Source organism: Exophiala xenobiotica, assembly GCF_000835505.1.
Source record: "Exophiala xenobiotica strain CBS 118157 unplaced genomic scaffold supercont1.5, whole genome shotgun sequence".
Lineage (NCBI taxonomy): Eukaryota > Fungi > Ascomycota > Eurotiomycetes > Chaetothyriales > Herpotrichiellaceae > Exophiala > Exophiala xenobiotica.
The window spans coordinates 557,339-573,842 of record NW_013562490.1 but is presented as its reverse complement, the minus strand read 5'-3'; the positions used below and the strand labels follow the sequence as shown (position 1 = coordinate 573,842).

The 16,504-nt window shown below is 52.4% G+C and overlaps 6 protein-coding genes across 7 annotated transcripts; 2 read left to right on the top strand and 4 right to left on the bottom strand.

Moving 5' to 3' along the window:
* Positions 1–314: 314 nt before the first annotated feature.
* On the bottom strand, positions 315–2,153 carry PV05_07921 (uncharacterized protein). Its single transcript, XM_013457400.1, has one exon. The coding sequence runs from the start codon at positions 2,004–2,006 to the stop codon at positions 579–581; it is 1,428 nt and encodes a 475-aa protein (XP_013312854.1). The 5' UTR covers positions 2,007–2,153; the 3' UTR covers positions 315–578.
* A 173-nt stretch (positions 2,154–2,326) lies between these two features.
* PV05_07920 (uncharacterized protein) lies at positions 2,327–5,340 on the top strand. The gene is made up of 3 exons (XM_013457399.1): positions 2,327–3,696; positions 4,149–4,213; positions 4,608–5,340. Exons 1-3 carry the CDS (start codon positions 2,716–2,718, stop codon positions 4,639–4,641), a joined length of 1,080 nt encoding a protein of 359 aa, XP_013312853.1. The 5' UTR covers positions 2,327–2,715; the 3' UTR covers positions 4,642–5,340.
* A 368-nt stretch (positions 5,341–5,708) lies between these two features.
* PV05_07919 (uncharacterized protein) lies at positions 5,709–9,114 on the bottom strand. The gene is made up of 2 exons (XM_013457398.1): positions 7,848–9,114; positions 5,709–7,790 (listed from the first exon to the last, which is right to left on the bottom strand). The coding sequence occupies exons 1-2, from the start codon at positions 8,621–8,623 to the stop codon at positions 6,647–6,649; spliced, it is 1,920 nt and encodes a 639-aa protein (XP_013312852.1). The 5' UTR covers positions 8,624–9,114; the 3' UTR covers positions 5,709–6,646.
* A 1,958-nt stretch (positions 9,115–11,072) lies between these two features.
* Positions 11,073–12,314, bottom strand: PV05_07918 (uncharacterized protein; the record flags this gene model as incomplete). Its single annotated transcript, XM_013457397.1, has 3 exons — positions 12,224–12,314; positions 11,747–12,164; positions 11,073–11,272 (listed from the first exon to the last, which is right to left on the bottom strand). The coding sequence occupies exons 2-3, from the start codon at positions 12,123–12,125 to the stop codon at positions 11,073–11,075; spliced, it is 579 nt and encodes a 192-aa protein (XP_013312851.1). The 5' UTR covers positions 12,126–12,164; positions 12,224–12,314.
* A 201-nt stretch (positions 12,315–12,515) lies between these two features.
* On the top strand, positions 12,516–14,127 carry PV05_07917 (uncharacterized protein). Its single transcript, XM_013457396.1, has 2 exons — positions 12,516–13,769; positions 13,825–14,127. Exons 1-2 carry the CDS (start codon positions 12,657–12,659, stop codon positions 13,924–13,926), a joined length of 1,215 nt encoding a protein of 404 aa, XP_013312850.1. The 5' UTR covers positions 12,516–12,656; the 3' UTR covers positions 13,927–14,127.
* PV05_07916 lies at positions 14,092–16,093 on the bottom strand. Of its 2 annotated transcripts, none has more exons than XM_013457395.1 (5): positions 15,931–16,093; positions 15,586–15,879; positions 15,055–15,524; positions 14,897–14,999; positions 14,092–14,847 (listed from the first exon to the last, which is right to left on the bottom strand). In XM_013457395.1, the coding sequence occupies exons 2-5, from the start codon at positions 15,634–15,636 to the stop codon at positions 14,158–14,160; spliced, it is 1,314 nt and encodes a 437-aa protein (XP_013312849.1). In that variant the 5' UTR covers positions 15,637–15,879; positions 15,931–16,093; the 3' UTR covers positions 14,092–14,157. The 2 variants fall into 2 exon arrangements, with proteins under 2 accessions (XP_013312849.1, XP_013312848.1); XM_013457394.1 differs by having other exon boundaries at positions 15,586–15,866.
* Between the last annotated feature and the right edge of the window lie 411 nt (positions 16,094–16,504).

Here is a 16,504-nt window from a genome sequence, read left to right as displayed (position 1 = left end):
TGATCACCAGAGTCAGACGATGGATGCGCTCTCTCTCTCTCTATATATATATACATTGTGTATCCAAATATAGTACAACTGCTCTTCACTCATCGTGTCTTACTAGGCGATAGAGGATTCGGTATGCTGAGTTCGTACCCGCTCCCACCTGCTCCCTAAGAACATGTGGGTGGCTTTGTAGAATATCTTAGCTACCTAGCTACCGAATGCGAGGCGGGGTAGGCTTCACATGACTAGCGTGTACATGATCAATACCCTATCTACGGAGTATATCGTACGTAGATGGATATGGTCAATGTCTTTGGATCAGCAGAGCGGTCGACGATTATGGAGTACTCTCCTTTTGATTACTTGATTCCATCTTTACTGTCTACATACAGCTCAACATGCCTCCTAAGTCTCAGTCCTGATCTTCTTCGTTTATCATTCCGACCTTCAAACAGCTAGAACGATATTCCTGATCATGCGATAAACCGAATATTAGCATAGTAAGGAGTAGCACGGTGCAGAAGACCGGAAGACCGTAACACGTGTTTGTGTTGTAGTCAAGTCATCATGGACTTGCCCTTCAGACCTTATCAAGCAGCGGCTAACACAATACTGGTCGGCTTGCACAATTCCATGGGGAAGTAGCAGAACGGTCCGACCGGTCCGCTCTCTTCGTGATCGCACTGCGACCAGAGACCAAAAATGCCACCGGACCTGATACCGCCGGGTTGGATGCCTTCCAATTGCCACTGGTCTTGACCGCTATAGGTGATGATGAATCGCCATCTGACTTCCCTGTTTCCTGGAACGAGGCTGACGGACCCGCGCACGCCGATGGCTGGCCTGTGAAGACCCGCATGAGCACGCGAGAGTCCCTGGAAATACAGCGGAGGTAGATCCTTGGAGATAGGCAGTGCAGTGTGCAATTTCGGGTCATCGGCAAGGGTCTCGTCGAGTTGGAGCTCCAACTTCATCAGATCGCCGCAAGCTTCGGGTTCGTCGTCCAGGGTTGGTCGTGCGCCGCTCTGGCCGTCCCATGTGTTGTATGCGAAGAAGTCGGCGTAGTCCATGAATGCGTAAGTGCCCAGCCACGGGCCGGTGACCCTCGCCCAGTCATTCGGCACGGTGGGATCTTTCAACGTGCGGTGAGGAATAGAATAGCAGAACCCCTGGGGCATTGAGATGTGACCCTCGACGCACATGGCAAAGTTGCGTGCTATGACGCTGTGTATGCCCTCGAGAAAACTCCAGTCGACTTGGCCACTGCCGTCGCGCTTGAACGGGCCGTAGTCGTTGTCCGGCCCACTGAGACTCCAGTCGTAGACTTTCCGTCTCGCGGCGCCCCGGGCCATGTTTTCGATGCGCTCGCGGACGGTCAGGCCGAACATGACGTGCAATCGGGAGGCGGATTCTGGTCGGTTCTTCTCCATCTCGTTCCAGGTCATGGACCGCGTGACGGGTCGTCTCGGTGAGTCCCAGGGATTGCCATCGGAGCCGGCGTAACGCATGTACCGCACCGTGCCGGAGTCGTGGATCAAGTTCTCGAGGCCAGCACGGTAGTGGTCGACGTCGGCGAGGATTAGCATGTTGAGGGATAGGTATCTGTCGTCTTCGACAGGGAGCCGGCCGTTGGCGATATCGCGTGCAGTAGGACTGAATTTGGCGGTGTCAAGAATGCTCAGCAGAGTGTCGAGGTGCTCTGCAGCGCGTGCTGCTTCGTCGTGGGCACACCATTTCGAGCGAATTTCTCGGAGGGCGGAGAGCCTACGGACGAGTTCGTGGTGCCAATCCCAGTCGTTGCTGTAAACGCGGACAGCATCCGACCCGGGCATCATGGACCAAGCGTCATTTGGATCATCGAATATGTGCAAGAATGCGGACCGCCAGAGGATCTGGTTTTGAGGATTGACGAATGCATGGGCTTGTTTGCAGGTTCGACCGAAGCGCATGATGACTTCAGGATGGAGGAAAGATAGAGTGTGGGCCAGGAGTTCCTGGGGAAGCTGGAGGATTTGCATGGCTGGCACTCGAAGATGCCCTCAAGGGGGGTTGTGTCGCCTGAGGACTGCGCAGGGTGGAAATGTAGTGACACAGACCGTCGTTTGATCTTTGATGTTTGATGAATGTAATGGACGAAGTTGATGGTTGTGAAGAAGATGTTGAAGGCTTACTCGTAGGAACCATGAAATGGATGAGACATATCCAGCATATGGGGAACCCCTCTCGCCAGAACCTTACCGGAGATAAGCAGCTGCAGCTGAAGCTGGGCGACCAGTGAAGGCTCACTATGCTGAACCTTCTCCGGACAGGGCATCATGACTGGAATGCTGGCTTGCTGCTTCATGATGCCGCAACAGCTCGACAATGATACAGCGAGAGAAAAACCTCTGTCGCCAAATTCGAATATATGAGTGAGGCGGAGCGACGTCGAGCACTCGAGCAGGAGCCAAAACTGGCCCCCACGTCGATGCCCTGCAGCCAAGGGATCGTTCCTCTTCATCGCATTTGTCCAATCTCACCCAATAACCGCTGGCACAGCCGCAACGCAACGCATTCCAAGGCTTTTTCAGGCTTGATATGTCTCGCTCCTGCCTCCAGATCAAGAGATATCGCCAGTATCGAAGCGTTTCCTGACCTTCTACTGTCGCACCCTCCAGCACACCTACCGATTCCCACCGAAACCCCTTCCAAAAGCCACTCAAAGGCCGTTCAATAAGGATCGAAACCATGCCCCTGAAGGGTCTGCTCAAGAAGAAGGACAAAATTGAAGATGACAGACCAATACCGCCTTCCCTGCCGCAGGCCAACGAGTTCACATTCATGCGCACAGATACACACACGGAAGAATACATCAACCCTCCTGCTTTTGACGACGAGCGAGTTGGGCCTGAGCCAAGGACCACTTCCGCTACGAGAAGATCATTCGGCCGCTTTCGAAAGAGCGTGAGCCCCAGCGCATCGGATAGTCCGTCCCCAGAGAAGGAAAGAAAAGAACGCAAGAGACTCTCTGAGCGCCTCCACCTCAATCGAGACCGTTCAGCTAGTACCGGCTCGGTCAATCTGCCTTCAGACCTTCCCGATATTCAAGACGCATACAATGAGTCCATCGACCGACAAGACAGAGAAGCGAAATGGGAAGAACGTGCCACCATGTTAGCAAGTAAAAGCCCCAACATTGCACCCAGACCTCCAACTGCGGAAATGGAAAACCTCGACCTGGAAGCTGGTGGACAGTCACCAGGTCGGCCACGGAGCATTAATGACCCTGAGAGCGATATCGACATACAAAAAGCAATCCAGCTGCACGAGTCGGGTGATTTATCAGAGGCCACAGAAATGTTCAGGAAACTGGCCGAGTCAGGCAATGTTTTATCTCAGGTCCTCTATGGACTTTCTCTGCGGCATGGTTGGGGTTGTCAGCCTGATCCTGCACGGGCGGTTACCTATCTGTCAGCAGCTGCAACCAACTCGGCCACCATCGAATCAGACGCTTTGAAAGCAGGCATGAAGAAAGGAGGTGCAGCTAAAGGAGAACTGGTGCTTGCCATCTTCGAATTAGCGAACTGCTTCAGACATGGATGGGGAATTCCGGTCGACAAAGTTGCAGCAAGGCAATACTACGAAACAGCCGCAAATCTTGGAGACACCGATGCAATGAATGAAGCAGCTTGGTGCTACTTGGAAGGATTTGGGGGCAAAAAGGACAAGGTGAGTCTCCCTCGTATTCCTTGGATTCTCGAGACATGTGCTCGTGTACTCCTGTGCCGCAATGCTTCCTACTTTTACACGTGACGACCGACAGCAGCAAGCCAGTTGAGCCTCATCAACCTACGCGAGTGTAAACGACCTCAGCTGTTGCACAATACAATTCCTGTGTTCCCGGTCCGGACAAACACTAGCAAAGCCACCATCCCGACGCTGACACCAGTTGACCAAACACGGACCCCAAATACGCAAAACGGCCAAATACAGCAACCTCTCTATCGCTGCATCACTTTGGGCAGCAATGCAGAAGTCATCTTTCCACTCAACGGCCTCTCTACTGGTTTCTTGTCGTCGTACCTTGCATTAGCCCCGAGTCACACCCTTGCTGCGAATCAGAATGCACCATTGCTTCGGAGAAATACAGTGGTGCTGACCCATGGATCTTGCGATCTTAGTTTAAAGCGGCACAGCTTCTCAGATTGGCGGAGAACAATGGCGCAAAGACACTGGGGAATTCCTGGTAAGTCTGCCCACCCTCTGATTATCCCTTGTCATCCTTTCCTTCCCATGTCTTTCATTGTCCCAGACCTGCATCATCACCTGTCCCCGGTCCAACATTTGTCACTCCCTGTTTTTCGCTCAATTGGGTCGAAAAGATGGCAGTGTCAGGAATGTACATGCCAAGCTCGGCCTGATTCGTCGATAAACTTGGAGACCGACTTTTATGCGGCCTCTTGTGCGACCAGGTCCGCACCCACCACCCGCACCTGACTTTTGGGTCGCAGGCCATCCGTGACCCAGGAAGCAAGAGCGACAGAGTCATGGCCGGCCGGCCGGTCTGCTTGTTTCATCGGTTTACCAGACTATGAGGTTGATGCGTGCGCGTTTGCTGACATCTCTTTTATGAACATTAGGATTTGGAAAGAGAAGTACGATCCACCGAAGTGAGGCCTGTCCTCGTCAAAGCAGTGAGCAGTTCGTCGCCGGATGTCTTTCCAAGCGAGGCGAGCCGGGAAATGGCCGCAAGCCCCAGCCGTCCAACTGACTGGGATCCATGTTGATGTACGCTTCTCTCAAGCAGCGTTTCCAGGTCGGGCCTTCTGCCTAGGCAACAAAGTTTGGGCTTCAAACGAGGCGGTGACGGCGACTGTTTCTGGCAGCCTTGATTTGGGCTTCGCTTTTTCGCTCATGAGATCGAAGAGTCTTGGATGTCAAATGATGGTGACGCTCACTCTCTGAGCCAACAAGCGAATGGGCCTCTTCATCCGTCGGTCTTCTGATGGCCACAGTCGCGGTTCTGGTTGGGGCTTTCATGCATTTGTCTGCATAGCGCAGGGGTCCATGGCTCCTTATGCCATGGTGACTATTGCTTGCTCTCCTTAGAGTTGGGATTAGCGATGGCCTTGATGGAGCCCCTTCACTTTTCCGGCGTCGTTGTGGTCGCTGTTTCTGCTTGGACTTGGTCATGGTCTGGCTGTGGCTGTGGCTATCACGCAACGTAGGATGCCTTCTACCTGGATATTGGTCTGCTGCCCGGTCATTGCTCCCTGACGATCGCTGATGCCAACTACTTGCTTCGTACTTGCTACCATCAAGAGCGGCCAGCCGGCCGTTTATTTCCTGTTATGCTCATGCTCATGCCCATGCCCATGCTCATGCCTGTCTCTCCACTCCTCCCAGCCGGAGAACGTCCCGTACCGTCTGGGGCCCGCTGGCCTTAACGCCCTCTCCTTCCCGTCCCCATCCAATATCCACATCGACAGACGAACCGTGCCCCGGGTAGTAGGTAGTAGGTACTCGTATGCTCGATATGGTATCTACGACGCCCCATCGAGCTGATCGTCCGACGACCGTGACGCCCCGGGGGTGGGCCCTTGGCCTTCGTATCACAGTTCAAAATCAAGGTCCATGGGACACCCCCTGAGCAAAGAAAAGGAGGAAAAGACGAGCAGCGACAAGAGACATTCTGCGGCAGATCGTCACAATCAACAAAATACTATTACTTCTTCTCATTGATTCGTGGTCATTGATGCGTGGTTCATTGGTCTCGTCATGTCCTACTCGTAATTCTATTTCCCGTAGATAGCTCCCGTCCGTAGCTCGCTTCAGCTCAGGCTCTCACCTCCCATTTCAGAGGGCGTGCCACGCGTGCGTAAAGAGACTCGATAGCGGTGGCCAGGGCTGACCCATTTCTCGTGAATCCATCCATTCATCCATTCATATCGTTCCAGGGGCGAACTTGGACCGGCACCTCTGGCTCGCTCGCTCCCTTTTGTCCCCGCCTTTTTTCCCTGAAACTTCATCATGATCATCATCATCATCATATTCGGTCGTATCGTAGTCTGATATTTGCATTCGTTTTGCACTCTGCGTACCTGGGGGAAGAAATTTCTGTATCTGGTACTCGTATTTGTCAAGGAAAAAAGAAAATCTGTACTGCGGTGTGGGCATGGAGGGGGGTTGTCATCAACATCGGAAATCCTGTGCGTCCTATCCATGTTTCCCTTAATTGTCTCTCGTCTGTGATCATCGCGCGCCACTGTTTCTGCGACATAGTTTGGACTGCTCTCCATGTCATTCATCCCTTAGAACTATATGCAACCCAGCCGCACCCATGAACCAACCCCCTTGAGCTCCGTGAAGAGTGCGAAAACATTCGTAAAAAAAGTCGTAAGATATCCATTTCATATAGTTATTCAAACATACCGAACTGGAACATAACAGGAAAATAATGAAATCGTGCCCTGAAGCTGGTGATCTTGTAGTTGCATATGTTTCGTTGGGAATATTTCAATCAATCTTTTCAAAATGATGTCCGAAAGCTGGAGAACTTATACCAGGAGATATTGCAGTCTTTGCATGGTAATCCGAAGCGGATAATAATGTTGTTGAGAAACTCGTTGTAAGTGACAGCCGTCGGGTAGGAGTTAGAGCCGAATTCTGGAGTTGTGTTTTATTCAACCCGAGCGATCATCTCCCTGAAATCACGAAGCACCTTTTCTGGTACCCGGTCAAGCAGGACGCTCCTCTCGCGGGCCTTACTGCTCATACCGGTCATCTTGTCGATGCCGTCTTTTTCAGCTTGCATGTCGGCAAACAATTGCTGTAGCCGAGTGGGTTTCACTTCGACGGCTTCGTCGTCGTTGTCATCATCATCAAAGAGGCCGTCGGCGTTGGCGATATGGTTGTAGGAAGCGGCAGAAAGAGAGAACGCCGCGCTTGCTTGCTGATGACGCGATGGGGTTGTGAGTGTTGAGTGCAAAGCGTCCAGAGAGGTCTCGCTGGCCTGTTGCGTAGACCGCATCATTTCGGACGGTGCAAGTGTGGATGGTTGCAAGTTGCCGCGCTCCAATGCTGGCGCGGGGCGCGATGGAAGCACTTCGTGCGATGCTCCCGGACCCGAAGCAAGGACTGCGTTGAGGACATTGCCAGCCTCGGCACGATAATCTTCAGCAAGAGCTGGCATGGTGGATGTGATGACAGCGGCAGATGTTGCCGCGCCACCGGAGTGTGAGCCGGTTTGGGACACAATGAAGGCTCCAGCTAACAAGCACATGTAGAAGGTGTTCCAGCTGAAACCAGCATCGACCTTGACATCGAGCAAGTTATTCGGTGCCGTTGGGGCCGTGGAAGAGGTTGCCGGTCGTGGTGTGGCTTGCCTTTGAGGCGAGTCAGGTTCCTCCATCTTCAAATCATCGTTGTCGATGAGACTGAACGCATCCTCCCAGGTGTCTTCCAGGTCAAGTGCTCTAAAGGTGGTGAAGTCGCTGGAGAACGCATCTGAGGCATTTGATGTGAACGTCCGAGCCTGTTGCCTCTCCAAATCCCTGACGGTGTCCTTCAACATGTTGTTCATACGTCGAAGTTCAGCGGTGTCGAGGGTCTTGGTCCGGATGGCTTCGTCTCGGTCGTATTGCAGCTGCTGGACATAATGTTCATATTGTTGACGTTGATGCAGCCATTGCTCTCTTTCGTTGTGGAGGGTGGCCTCAAGCTGAGCAATGGTGTTCTCCATATCGTTCTTCTGATCCTGGAAGGATTTCTTTTCTGCCTCCAACCTTTCAGTGTGGGTCTTCTTGCGCTGACGGGAATCAAGCCTGTGCGGGTGGCAGTTAGCATTTGGATCAGTGATGAGGAGGATGAAAAGCACTTACGCTGCTTGGCGATTGCGGAGAAGGCGCTTCTGTTGTTTGAGTTCCTTCTTCTCTTCATCGTTCATGCATGAAGCGATGAGATTATCAATATTGTGCAAGTTTCTCTCCTTGGGAATCTCAAACTTCGCGTTCTTCTTCCTGACGCCATCTGTTCGAACCACTAACCCCGGTGACGGCTTCCGATATCTGGCATGCCTTACCCCGCGGCCAGTACTCGTAGCATCGGAGGAGGTGGTCGAGGCCCATCCGCCTTGACTTGACTGTGGCGACATGGCTATCGCCGACACAGGGTCTTGCTCCGTAAATCCAGAGAAGGTGACAGGCCCACCATTATATTGGAGCTGTTGGCTGAAAGGCTCTTGTACCGCAGTAAAGAAGGGCGTAGGGGTACTGACTCCCGAGCTCGCAGCGAGAGGCCAAGATGGTGTCTGTATAAATCCGGAGCCGCGATGCGCAGGAGTGGGTTGACCGAAGTATGAGCCATTGACACCGGATAAGGGAAGTGATGTCTGTGAGTAAGGACGGGTAGGCATGAAACCTTGGGGCCGCTCCTGCCACACAGGCGTAGAGGCAGAGAAGTCGTCCTCGAATTTGGTCATTGAAGGACGTCGACTGTCAGTGGGATCGGCCGCTGTCATGTCGGCGGGGGTGGAGGAATCAAGGACGCTGTCATCAAGGACTGAGGAATCGTCTTCAGTGAGGGCAGGCTTCACATCTTCAGGCCACTGTGGTTGTCCAAAGACAAAAAAGCCTTGCTGGGAATATTGCATCGCCATGGGACGAAAAGAATTGTCGGAAAAGCCAATTGGTTTGTGTTGTGCGTCGGAAATCTGGACAAGTAGCGGTGAGGAAAGGTGGGGAAGACAGTGGTGGTCGAGTAATGGACCCTTTCCGAAAAGTGTTGGGCCTTCAAGCAAAGATGAGCGGATGAGAAGAAAGAGTGAGCACAACTGTGCAAAGGTATAGAAGAGATAGCCTGAATGATGGAAGTAGATGATATGGGTTGATAGAACAAGAGGAGGAGGGAGATGGAGCCGGCTTTAGTACTGGGTATGGAGAGGAGGCGAGCAGGTGGTCATGATACAATACCGTACCGACCGACCAACTCGTGTACGGGAGGATCAAGATCAGAAACAAGGAGCCTCAAGAGGAGAGAACCTAAGGCCAAGGCCCGTTTCCCGGTCGGCGGACGGGTCTGGAGGATGATGGGAACTTGGGAAGAGGAGCAGGAGGAGAGGAGTGGGAAGACGTTTGACCGAGGGGCAGGTTTCCTCGTGTGTGGATGTGGAGAGGCCTGAGAAGAGTCTGATTGACTGATTGCAAGACTCGGTCCCTCTGAACCCCCAAAGGTCATTGAGCATCCAGGAGCAAAAGCAGCAGGTGCCCGATACTGTGTAGAGAAACAAAAAGCCTCCAGGCATGGTGGTTGGCGGGTGGCAGCGAGTCAGGGTGGGATTGGACGCTCTATTGTTCAGAGACTGATTCCTCCTTCGCTCGGGAAAGAACGAGAGAGCCTGCCGTCGCGTCAATTGGAAGAGCTTTGCTCCTTGGGCAGGTCTGCAGCAGTGGATTCCAACCTGCACAAAGTTTGCTCGCGTCGAGCGATGACACTGGCTGTCAGTGACTCCTCCCAGCGGTCACTCGTTATGCGACCTGCTCCTTAGCGGCCTGCAACCTCCTTCTCGTCCACAAGAGCGGACACTGCTCATCGGACGCGAATCACGCAAATAATTGCCGTTGCCCTATGTTCTCCTTCCTCCGGAGCGAAGGTGAGATCGTGTGTGGCTGCTGCGATGGTCGGGTAGTCTCATGTGGTCTTCGTCACGGCAGACGTCAGGCACAAGAACAAGGCGAAGGTCAGAGGACTTGGGCCACAAGATCCAGTGACCGTAAGAGGAACTTGAATAGACAAATCTGCCGTTGTCTGGATCGCGGGTTAGAAGTACATTGAAGATGACGACCGCGATCTTTGATCCTCCACGAGGAAAGGAAACCTACACAGTAAACAAAATTCCACACTGTTTACGCCTTAGGCTGGATTGTGCGGCCCGGGCCTTGACTCCGTCCCTAAGACTCTGTTTCTTTGCACATCGCCCTCTGAAATTAGCTTAAACACCTTCGCCTATCGAACTGGGATGCTTCAAGCAAAGAGCTCATCATGGCTCTATCCACTGACTTACACGCTATTCTATGGCCATCATCTCCATGTGGTCGCTCTAAACAGGCTGTCTACGCTGATCGTGTCCCGCAACATGCTCACCAAGGGTCAGCCCAGTCACTACATCATGCACCCCATCGGGTGATGCGATCGTCTGATCTTCACAGATCTCATTGAGTGGCAGACCTTCCGTAGTATTGTCTTCTGCCCGACTTACTGGACTTGCTCTTTGATCTGTTGCATGCTGCATGTTTCATTTGTTCCACGCAGGGAAATTATTGATCACAAGCGATGTAAAATACCAACTTCAATGCAGCTTGAGCCGTGGAGGGCCCTGGGCACAGCTGTGGCTTTCTGGTGGCTGGTTTCGGGGTGGGCTACGGAGTATCCCGTACGTCGGCCTCGATCGCACAGTACGTATGCCTCCCGGCCACCTGAAACTTAGCCGGCCCCTCGCTGCCCAACAGGTGAGGCTGCCTCGCTCACTCGACCTCAAGGTCATTGGAAACAATTTGTCAAGTGCCATAAGTGATTCATGAAACAAGCCATTGAGGCACTGGATCTCTTGCTAAGCAAAGTGAAGGGTATCATACACTATCAACTCCGGTAATCAAAGCTTCATTCTCCCCCTTGCTCCCGATGCTCCCTTCGTTTCTCATGTGCCTTGAGCGTCTTCACCAATCCAGCCACTTCCACAACCCGAACTGCCTGCAGCCGCAGAGAGAGGGGCCAAAGAGATTTCATTACAGCGGCCCGTGGCCAGAACACATGCCATTGTAGTCTTACTGGGCCGCCCCCCTTGGGCTTCACCGCTGGAGCTGGTGTCTGCTTCAGAGACAAGAAGCAGACTTGACGAATCACATCAACGGCCACCTAAATATTAAGTAGACGGGCGACAAGATTTCATCACTGGTACCTCTCAAAGCCACCTTGAAAAGGTACTGTTGATGGGGGCATTTCACCTTGGTCAACCTGTGTTTTCCGTCCATAGGCTTGACACCAGCGGAACCGTGATTGACCCTAAAACGGAATGTAGTCCTGCTGTTGACTGAACACTTCCTGATCACTCACAGCGGCGCTGGCCGCCGTTGCACTATACGAATAAGGAATCGAGGCTTGCTTTCTCTGCTGGCTCGCTTCATCGACATGTGGTAGACGGCATCGTGCTCTTGGGCAATCACCTGAATTCGAGTAGTCTGGGCACTGTCGAAGGTGCCGAAATTGACATGACGCACCACTTTCACAATAACCAGCATGAGCAAAGTCACTGCAGACAAGTGCATCTGGATCAACGGCATCATGACTGTACAAACACTCGGGGCGAGTACATCTTCCTCTGAGGTGGAAAATGCATGTCGGCACTCTTTCTGGCGAAGCAACATGACTTAGATCACAATGATTGCCTGCAACGCACTGAACTCGGCGCAGTACCGAAGGACATAGTGCAGTTTTGTTAGCATCGTGAGCGCCGCTATTACCCTTGGGACCAAAGGGGCATGAACCTAAGCAGTGCACGGTTAGTATTCCGAATGTCGACGACGTATCGCTAGCCCGAGAGGTGATTCCAGTACCAGTTGAGCTGTACCGCTGACACAGGGTCTTGTTGGCCTGCTCCTGAGAGTAACTGAGAGACACTGGCTTGTGCCCCGGATCTTGGCCGATTGATGATGGAGACTGTGGTGACGACAGCTGATCTGCAACGACTTGAGAGTGCTCAATTGACCTAGATATCTCAACATACCATTGATGGTGCTACGCTCCAAGGTATCAAGGACGGGATTGAAACTGGAGCGATCTAGGGACGAAATGACTGCTTTGCTCGGTTCGCGTGACGGTGGTGCCTGCGGCCATATCGGTTCCTGAGAGTTGTGGTCCGATAAGTTGAGGTGATCCTCTGCTGCAGTGGCTGCTTTGACGACATCGGTTCGGACCCATTTGAGAAACTGTTTCTGTGGCCATGAGAGAGATTCCATAACTGCGTTTGACGCTCTGCTGAACATTGCAACGGATGATTGCGGATATGGGGCGATGCTTTGCGCATAAGGAATGCGCTGATGTCGTTGGACAGAGGTACGCCTAGGCATCGCATTCCTATGGGCATTAGTCCCGGGAAGACTCATCTGGGATTGTCACTGTCGTGGTGGATGTCGCGTTTCAATCTAAGAATTCAGATATGTCAGACAGGCCAGTAGACCCATGGGACAAAGGGTGAACGCACTCTGAGGTGGTTCTACAGCATCCGTCCGTGCGGAGCCTGTCGCGGTAGAATGATGACGATGACGGTCTAGCTGATATGAGTCAACGATGAGCCATATCTAAGGGATGTGATGTGAAAGTGAAAGAAGAAATTACGCGTTGTAAACCCGCGAGGTCGCACGCGGGGCTCAATTAACAGACACAAGGCTTGCTAGTTCCTCCGTCTTGACCTGTCGGAGGCAACTTAACCGATTGGTCAATTCTCCTTCCAATATACATAGACTGCGAAATTTGGAGCTTCGCAGGTGAAGTACTGTAACGACACTCTCTGCCACTGACCTTGACCTGGGATCTTTCTTGTCAGCGAATGCTGCAGTATCTGCATGCATGAGCAGTATATAAGCTCGGATCTCCCTGTTCCCTGATTTCTCCCCCTGACGGTTTCGACCGAGAAAATGCTACAACCACGAATACCTTTCCGGGCCTTTTGTAGGGGTTGCCAAAGTGCGACGCCTGTCTGGCGCAGGTCTTACGCTCAAGTCATCGACCCAGTCCACCCAAGCACCTCAGTTCTAGACACAGCTCATGCCAACCCTCCCTTGGCTGAACCCGAAGACCGCGTCGGGCCTGCGAAAGGGGAAGTTAGACTTCGCCGATACACTCCACGAACTCCAGGTATCCGTCATTTGATCAGACCCGTAAATGATCATTTGTGGAGAGGTCGTCCCTGGTATCCGCTTACAATCCCCAAAAAGGGCCATGCAAGAGGAGGTCGAAACAATACTGGTCATGTTGTGGTTCGACACCGTGGCGGTGGTCACAAGAGGAGGATACGAACTGTGGATTTTATGCGGCAACAAGGTGGAAAACATTTCGTGGAGCGTATCGAGCATGATCCTGGCCGGTCAGCCCATATTGCCCTGGTGAGGAATCTGGAAACAAATGAACGGACCTATATCCTTGCAGCCGAAGGTCTACGGCCTGGTGATACTGTCGAGAGTTATCGAAGTGGTCTACCAGAACGCCTGATCAAGGAAATGGGTGGTACACTGGATCAGGGTGTCATTGCATCCAAGACGGCGTGGAAAGGCAACTGCTTGAAGCTTGGAATGATCCCGGTCGGAACTCCCATTTTCAACATTGCTCCAACAAAAGATTCAATAGGGAAAATCTGTCGCAGCGCTGGCACGCATGGAATCATCATCGGCAAGGGCGAAGACAGTGTACAAAAAGAAATGATCAAACTCATTGGCGACAGCGGCAGCCTGGACATGTCCTCGTTGACCCCGGATCAGCTGAAGAGGTTCGAAAAGGCCGCAAACTACGTTACCGTTCGGCTTTCGAGTGGTGAAGTCCGCCTGATCGACAAAGAAGCCGTTGCTACAATCGGTGTCGCGAGCAATGTCAACTTCAAGTACAGGTCACTGGGAAAAGCTGGTCGGTCTCGCTGGCTTGGTATTCGGCCAACTGTGAGAGGTCTGGCTATGAACGCATCCGATCATCCTCACGGTGGTGGTCGAGGCAAGTCCAAGGGTAACCGTATCCCTATGAGTCCTTGGGGTATTCCGGTCAGTCACATCCCACTGCTCCCAAAACTCCTTCGTTTTACTGACAGTTGTATAGGCGAAATCCGGCTACAAGACGAGACCGAAGAACAAGATCAATGCTATGGTTGTTACGCCACGGCCCAGGAACCAAGGGAAACGGCGGAGAGGTTATGCATAAACGTAGACCGGATCTTGTACCAATATACAATTCTCTTCAAGACGATGCTGTCCCTCTATGGTATGCTTGGGGAAACCTTTTTCTGTTCCATGGCTCTGGCCGCCTTGATGTCAGAATCAAGCTTCCTGCCAGAATTGAGTGCTCGACTTTTGAGACCGTAGAGGATTCTTGGTATGCAGATTGGCATGGATTGAGCACATTACCTAGAAGAGTGATCGAATCCTGTTTCCACTACGACTTAACTACAGCCAGTAAACCCGATGCATCGAGCCATGACAAAAAGACCTCGGGCAAGCCTTGCCTTAGCAATTCATCACCCATACAAAATGGCCGGTCTTTCGTCCATTGAAACCGTCCACGCTGAGACTCGATTGTCTTCCTCGCCTGTATAGCCATCTGCGTCATGACGAGGTCGATCCATAGTTCACTTCCCGGCATCCAATCGCTCGGCGTGACAGATGCCACTCGCTCATTGAAGTCTTCCAACATTTCTGCTTTTGCCCACAGCTTCCGCGCGTCCCGGATGGCGTCGCCGCCGAGCTTCTCAATGACCGACTCCATGTCCTCATGTGGGACCAGCTGGTGCGACGTCCGTTTCAAGTAGGCGATCTGATCCTGCGCGAATCTCTGGACGCGGCGCACGTCGTATAAAGTTGGCGATGCGGCAATCTCATCCAGCAGGGAATCAATTTCTCGCTTCATCTTCTCGAGCCGGAATTCTGTCCATTGCTTGTACAATGTGGGCCGGTCGCTATAGTATCGGACATTGGTGATGTGGCTAGAGTCGTAGGCACCGGGGACATCTGCGCAGAAGGATGTGATGGTAGATATCCGCTCCTTCACGCCCATGCATCGAGCGGCGAGGTGTTCGACTTCTCCACCTTGCAGAATCACGCCGTAGCCAAGGCTTGGTCCTTCGACCTGCAACGCAGATGAGAAGGGTGGTTGACACAAAGGCACTGGTCCTCACCTTCATTGGTACGCCGTCTCCGGTCTTGATGTAAGTTTCTCCTCCGAGCATACCATCCGTATCACTCAACATAATCACGCATACATAGGGATAGGAGTCGTAACTACGCAGCATATAGTGAGACTTCTGCTATGTCAGCATCAGGACAGAGGACGTACTGCCATGGAATGATAGAAGACGACTTCAGCGGATCGTAGGCGCGCTCTTCCTCTGTCAAAGGCACCTTTGTGGTCTGCGGCTCAACGCTGAGCTCCGAAACCATCTCCTCAAGGGTGCTGCCGCTTGTCTGGATATTGGTATGGCCAATCTCGGTCTGCATCACGATTCGAAGTGGTACTCCAGCAGCTTCGGACAAGACCCGCATGGTCTCCGGGTGGTTCCAAAGCGCTTTGATGAACGACGAATGTTCAGCAGCATTTCGAAGGGTCAGTGTCCGAGGGAAGGGGATACCAGCACAATTGTGGAGGACCTTCGAGGAGAACAAGGAACGTCGGTAAGCTCGTACACCCTCGGAAGACAATATGGGAAAGGGCAAGGTAGCCGCGATCTTGGTGCTCGTTGCTGAAGGTTGCAAACTTAGATCTTCAAAGGTGAACTTCTTCGAAGGAGGTGCGAAAGCCAAGTGGATCTGCAAGGCAGGTTAGCATCAAGGAAGGAGTTTCGAACATATCTCTGGGGGATCGACATACACGGGGGTCAAAAACATCCTCGGTTCCTTCTTCAAGTAGAGAGATCATCATATTGCAACGATTAGAATGTCAATAGGTGTAAAGCAGAACTTGAGAGGTGAACTTCAAAGTCTGATGTGCTCTTGCAATGATGACTTCAATAGCGACCTTGATCGCGATGGGAGAGTGCAAGCAGCGAGATGAGCGATGATAAGGCAGATTCGAGCGCACTGGGAGTCCCATTACGTCCATGATAAGGAGCCTCTCAGAGTCGCCCTCACGGCCTCGACGTTGTAGCGGCACTATCCACCATATCTCGTAAATCAACACATGAATGGTTACCAGATCGGGTTCAAATTTCCCTACCTTAGTGCCTAGTGTCGGTGTTGATCGCTTCTCGACATTTCGAGGTAGTCGGCCTATGATTTAGATGTAGAGGATAGCGCATCCGTCTTCCGCTATCCTCGACATCGCGTAGCGGGTTCTCCATCCCTCGACTGTATCTGGGGTTGATGATGTTGGCCTTTACTCTTAAGGGCCGGCCACCTATGCACCCACCAGCTGGCGATCCGTTGACGAGGTGAAGAAGAAAAGAAACTAACCACTTCTGTACTAGCGCTTGCTGGTCAACCACGACGACTTGCTTGCATATTGCCCTTCTTCACCGACGTCCTTCCAGTTTAATCTTCTGCAATATATATGAGGCTCTCAACTCCAGCTTGTCAAGGAGCTTTCGGCTCCTTCCCGTGAGAAGCGGAGCTGGAGTTGGCACGACTGAGGACTGACAAAGCTCTGAACATACAAGCAGCTCCAACTCGATCCTTCCGTGGCTGGCATGGCCCATTTCTGCGACTGAAGGCTGGTGTTTCTATGACTACGATTATCGGCCTTTGATGACTGCTCAGAGGGCGAGCGTGGTGAGAATCTCCCAACTGCAACT

Excerpts from the sequence above, each read along its gene's own strand:
- PV05_07921 (XM_013457400.1), bottom strand. The coding sequence starts at position 2,006 with ATGCAAATCCTCCAGCTTCCCCAGGAACTCCTGGCCCACACTCTATCT.
- PV05_07920 (XM_013457399.1), top strand. The coding sequence starts at position 2,716 with ATGCCCCTGAAGGGTCTGCTCAAGAAGAAGGACAAAATTGAAGATGAC. Across the intron at positions 3,697-4,148 it reads TTGGGGGCAAAAAGGACAAG|TTTAAAGCGGCACAGCTTCT; the intron begins GTGAGTCTCCCT and ends TTGCGATCTTAG. Across the intron at positions 4,214-4,607 it reads AAGACACTGGGGAATTCCTG|GATTTGGAAAGAGAAGTACG; the intron begins GTAAGTCTGCCC and ends TATGAACATTAG.
- PV05_07919 (XM_013457398.1), bottom strand. The coding sequence starts at position 8,623 with ATGGCGATGCAATATTCCCAGCAAGGCTTTTTTGTCTTTGGACAACCA. Across the intron at positions 7,791-7,847 it reads CTCCGCAATCGCCAAGCAGC|GCTTGATTCCCGTCAGCGCA; the intron begins GTAAGTGCTTTT and ends CCACCCGCACAG.
- PV05_07917 (XM_013457396.1), top strand. The coding sequence starts at position 12,657 with ATGCTACAACCACGAATACCTTTCCGGGCCTTTTGTAGGGGTTGCCAA. Across the intron at positions 13,770-13,824 it reads TGAGTCCTTGGGGTATTCCG|GCGAAATCCGGCTACAAGAC; the intron begins GTCAGTCACATC and ends ACAGTTGTATAG.
- PV05_07916 (XM_013457395.1), bottom strand. The coding sequence starts at position 15,636 with ATGATGATCTCTCTACTTGAAGAAGGAACCGAGGATGTTTTTGACCCC. Across the intron at positions 15,525-15,585 it reads AGGATGTTTTTGACCCCCGT|ATCCACTTGGCTTTCGCACC; the intron begins GTATGTCGATCC and ends CCTGCCTTGCAG. Across the intron at positions 14,848-14,896 it reads GAGACGGCGTACCAATGAAG|GTCGAAGGACCAAGCCTTGG; the intron begins GTGAGGACCAGT and ends TCTGCGTTGCAG.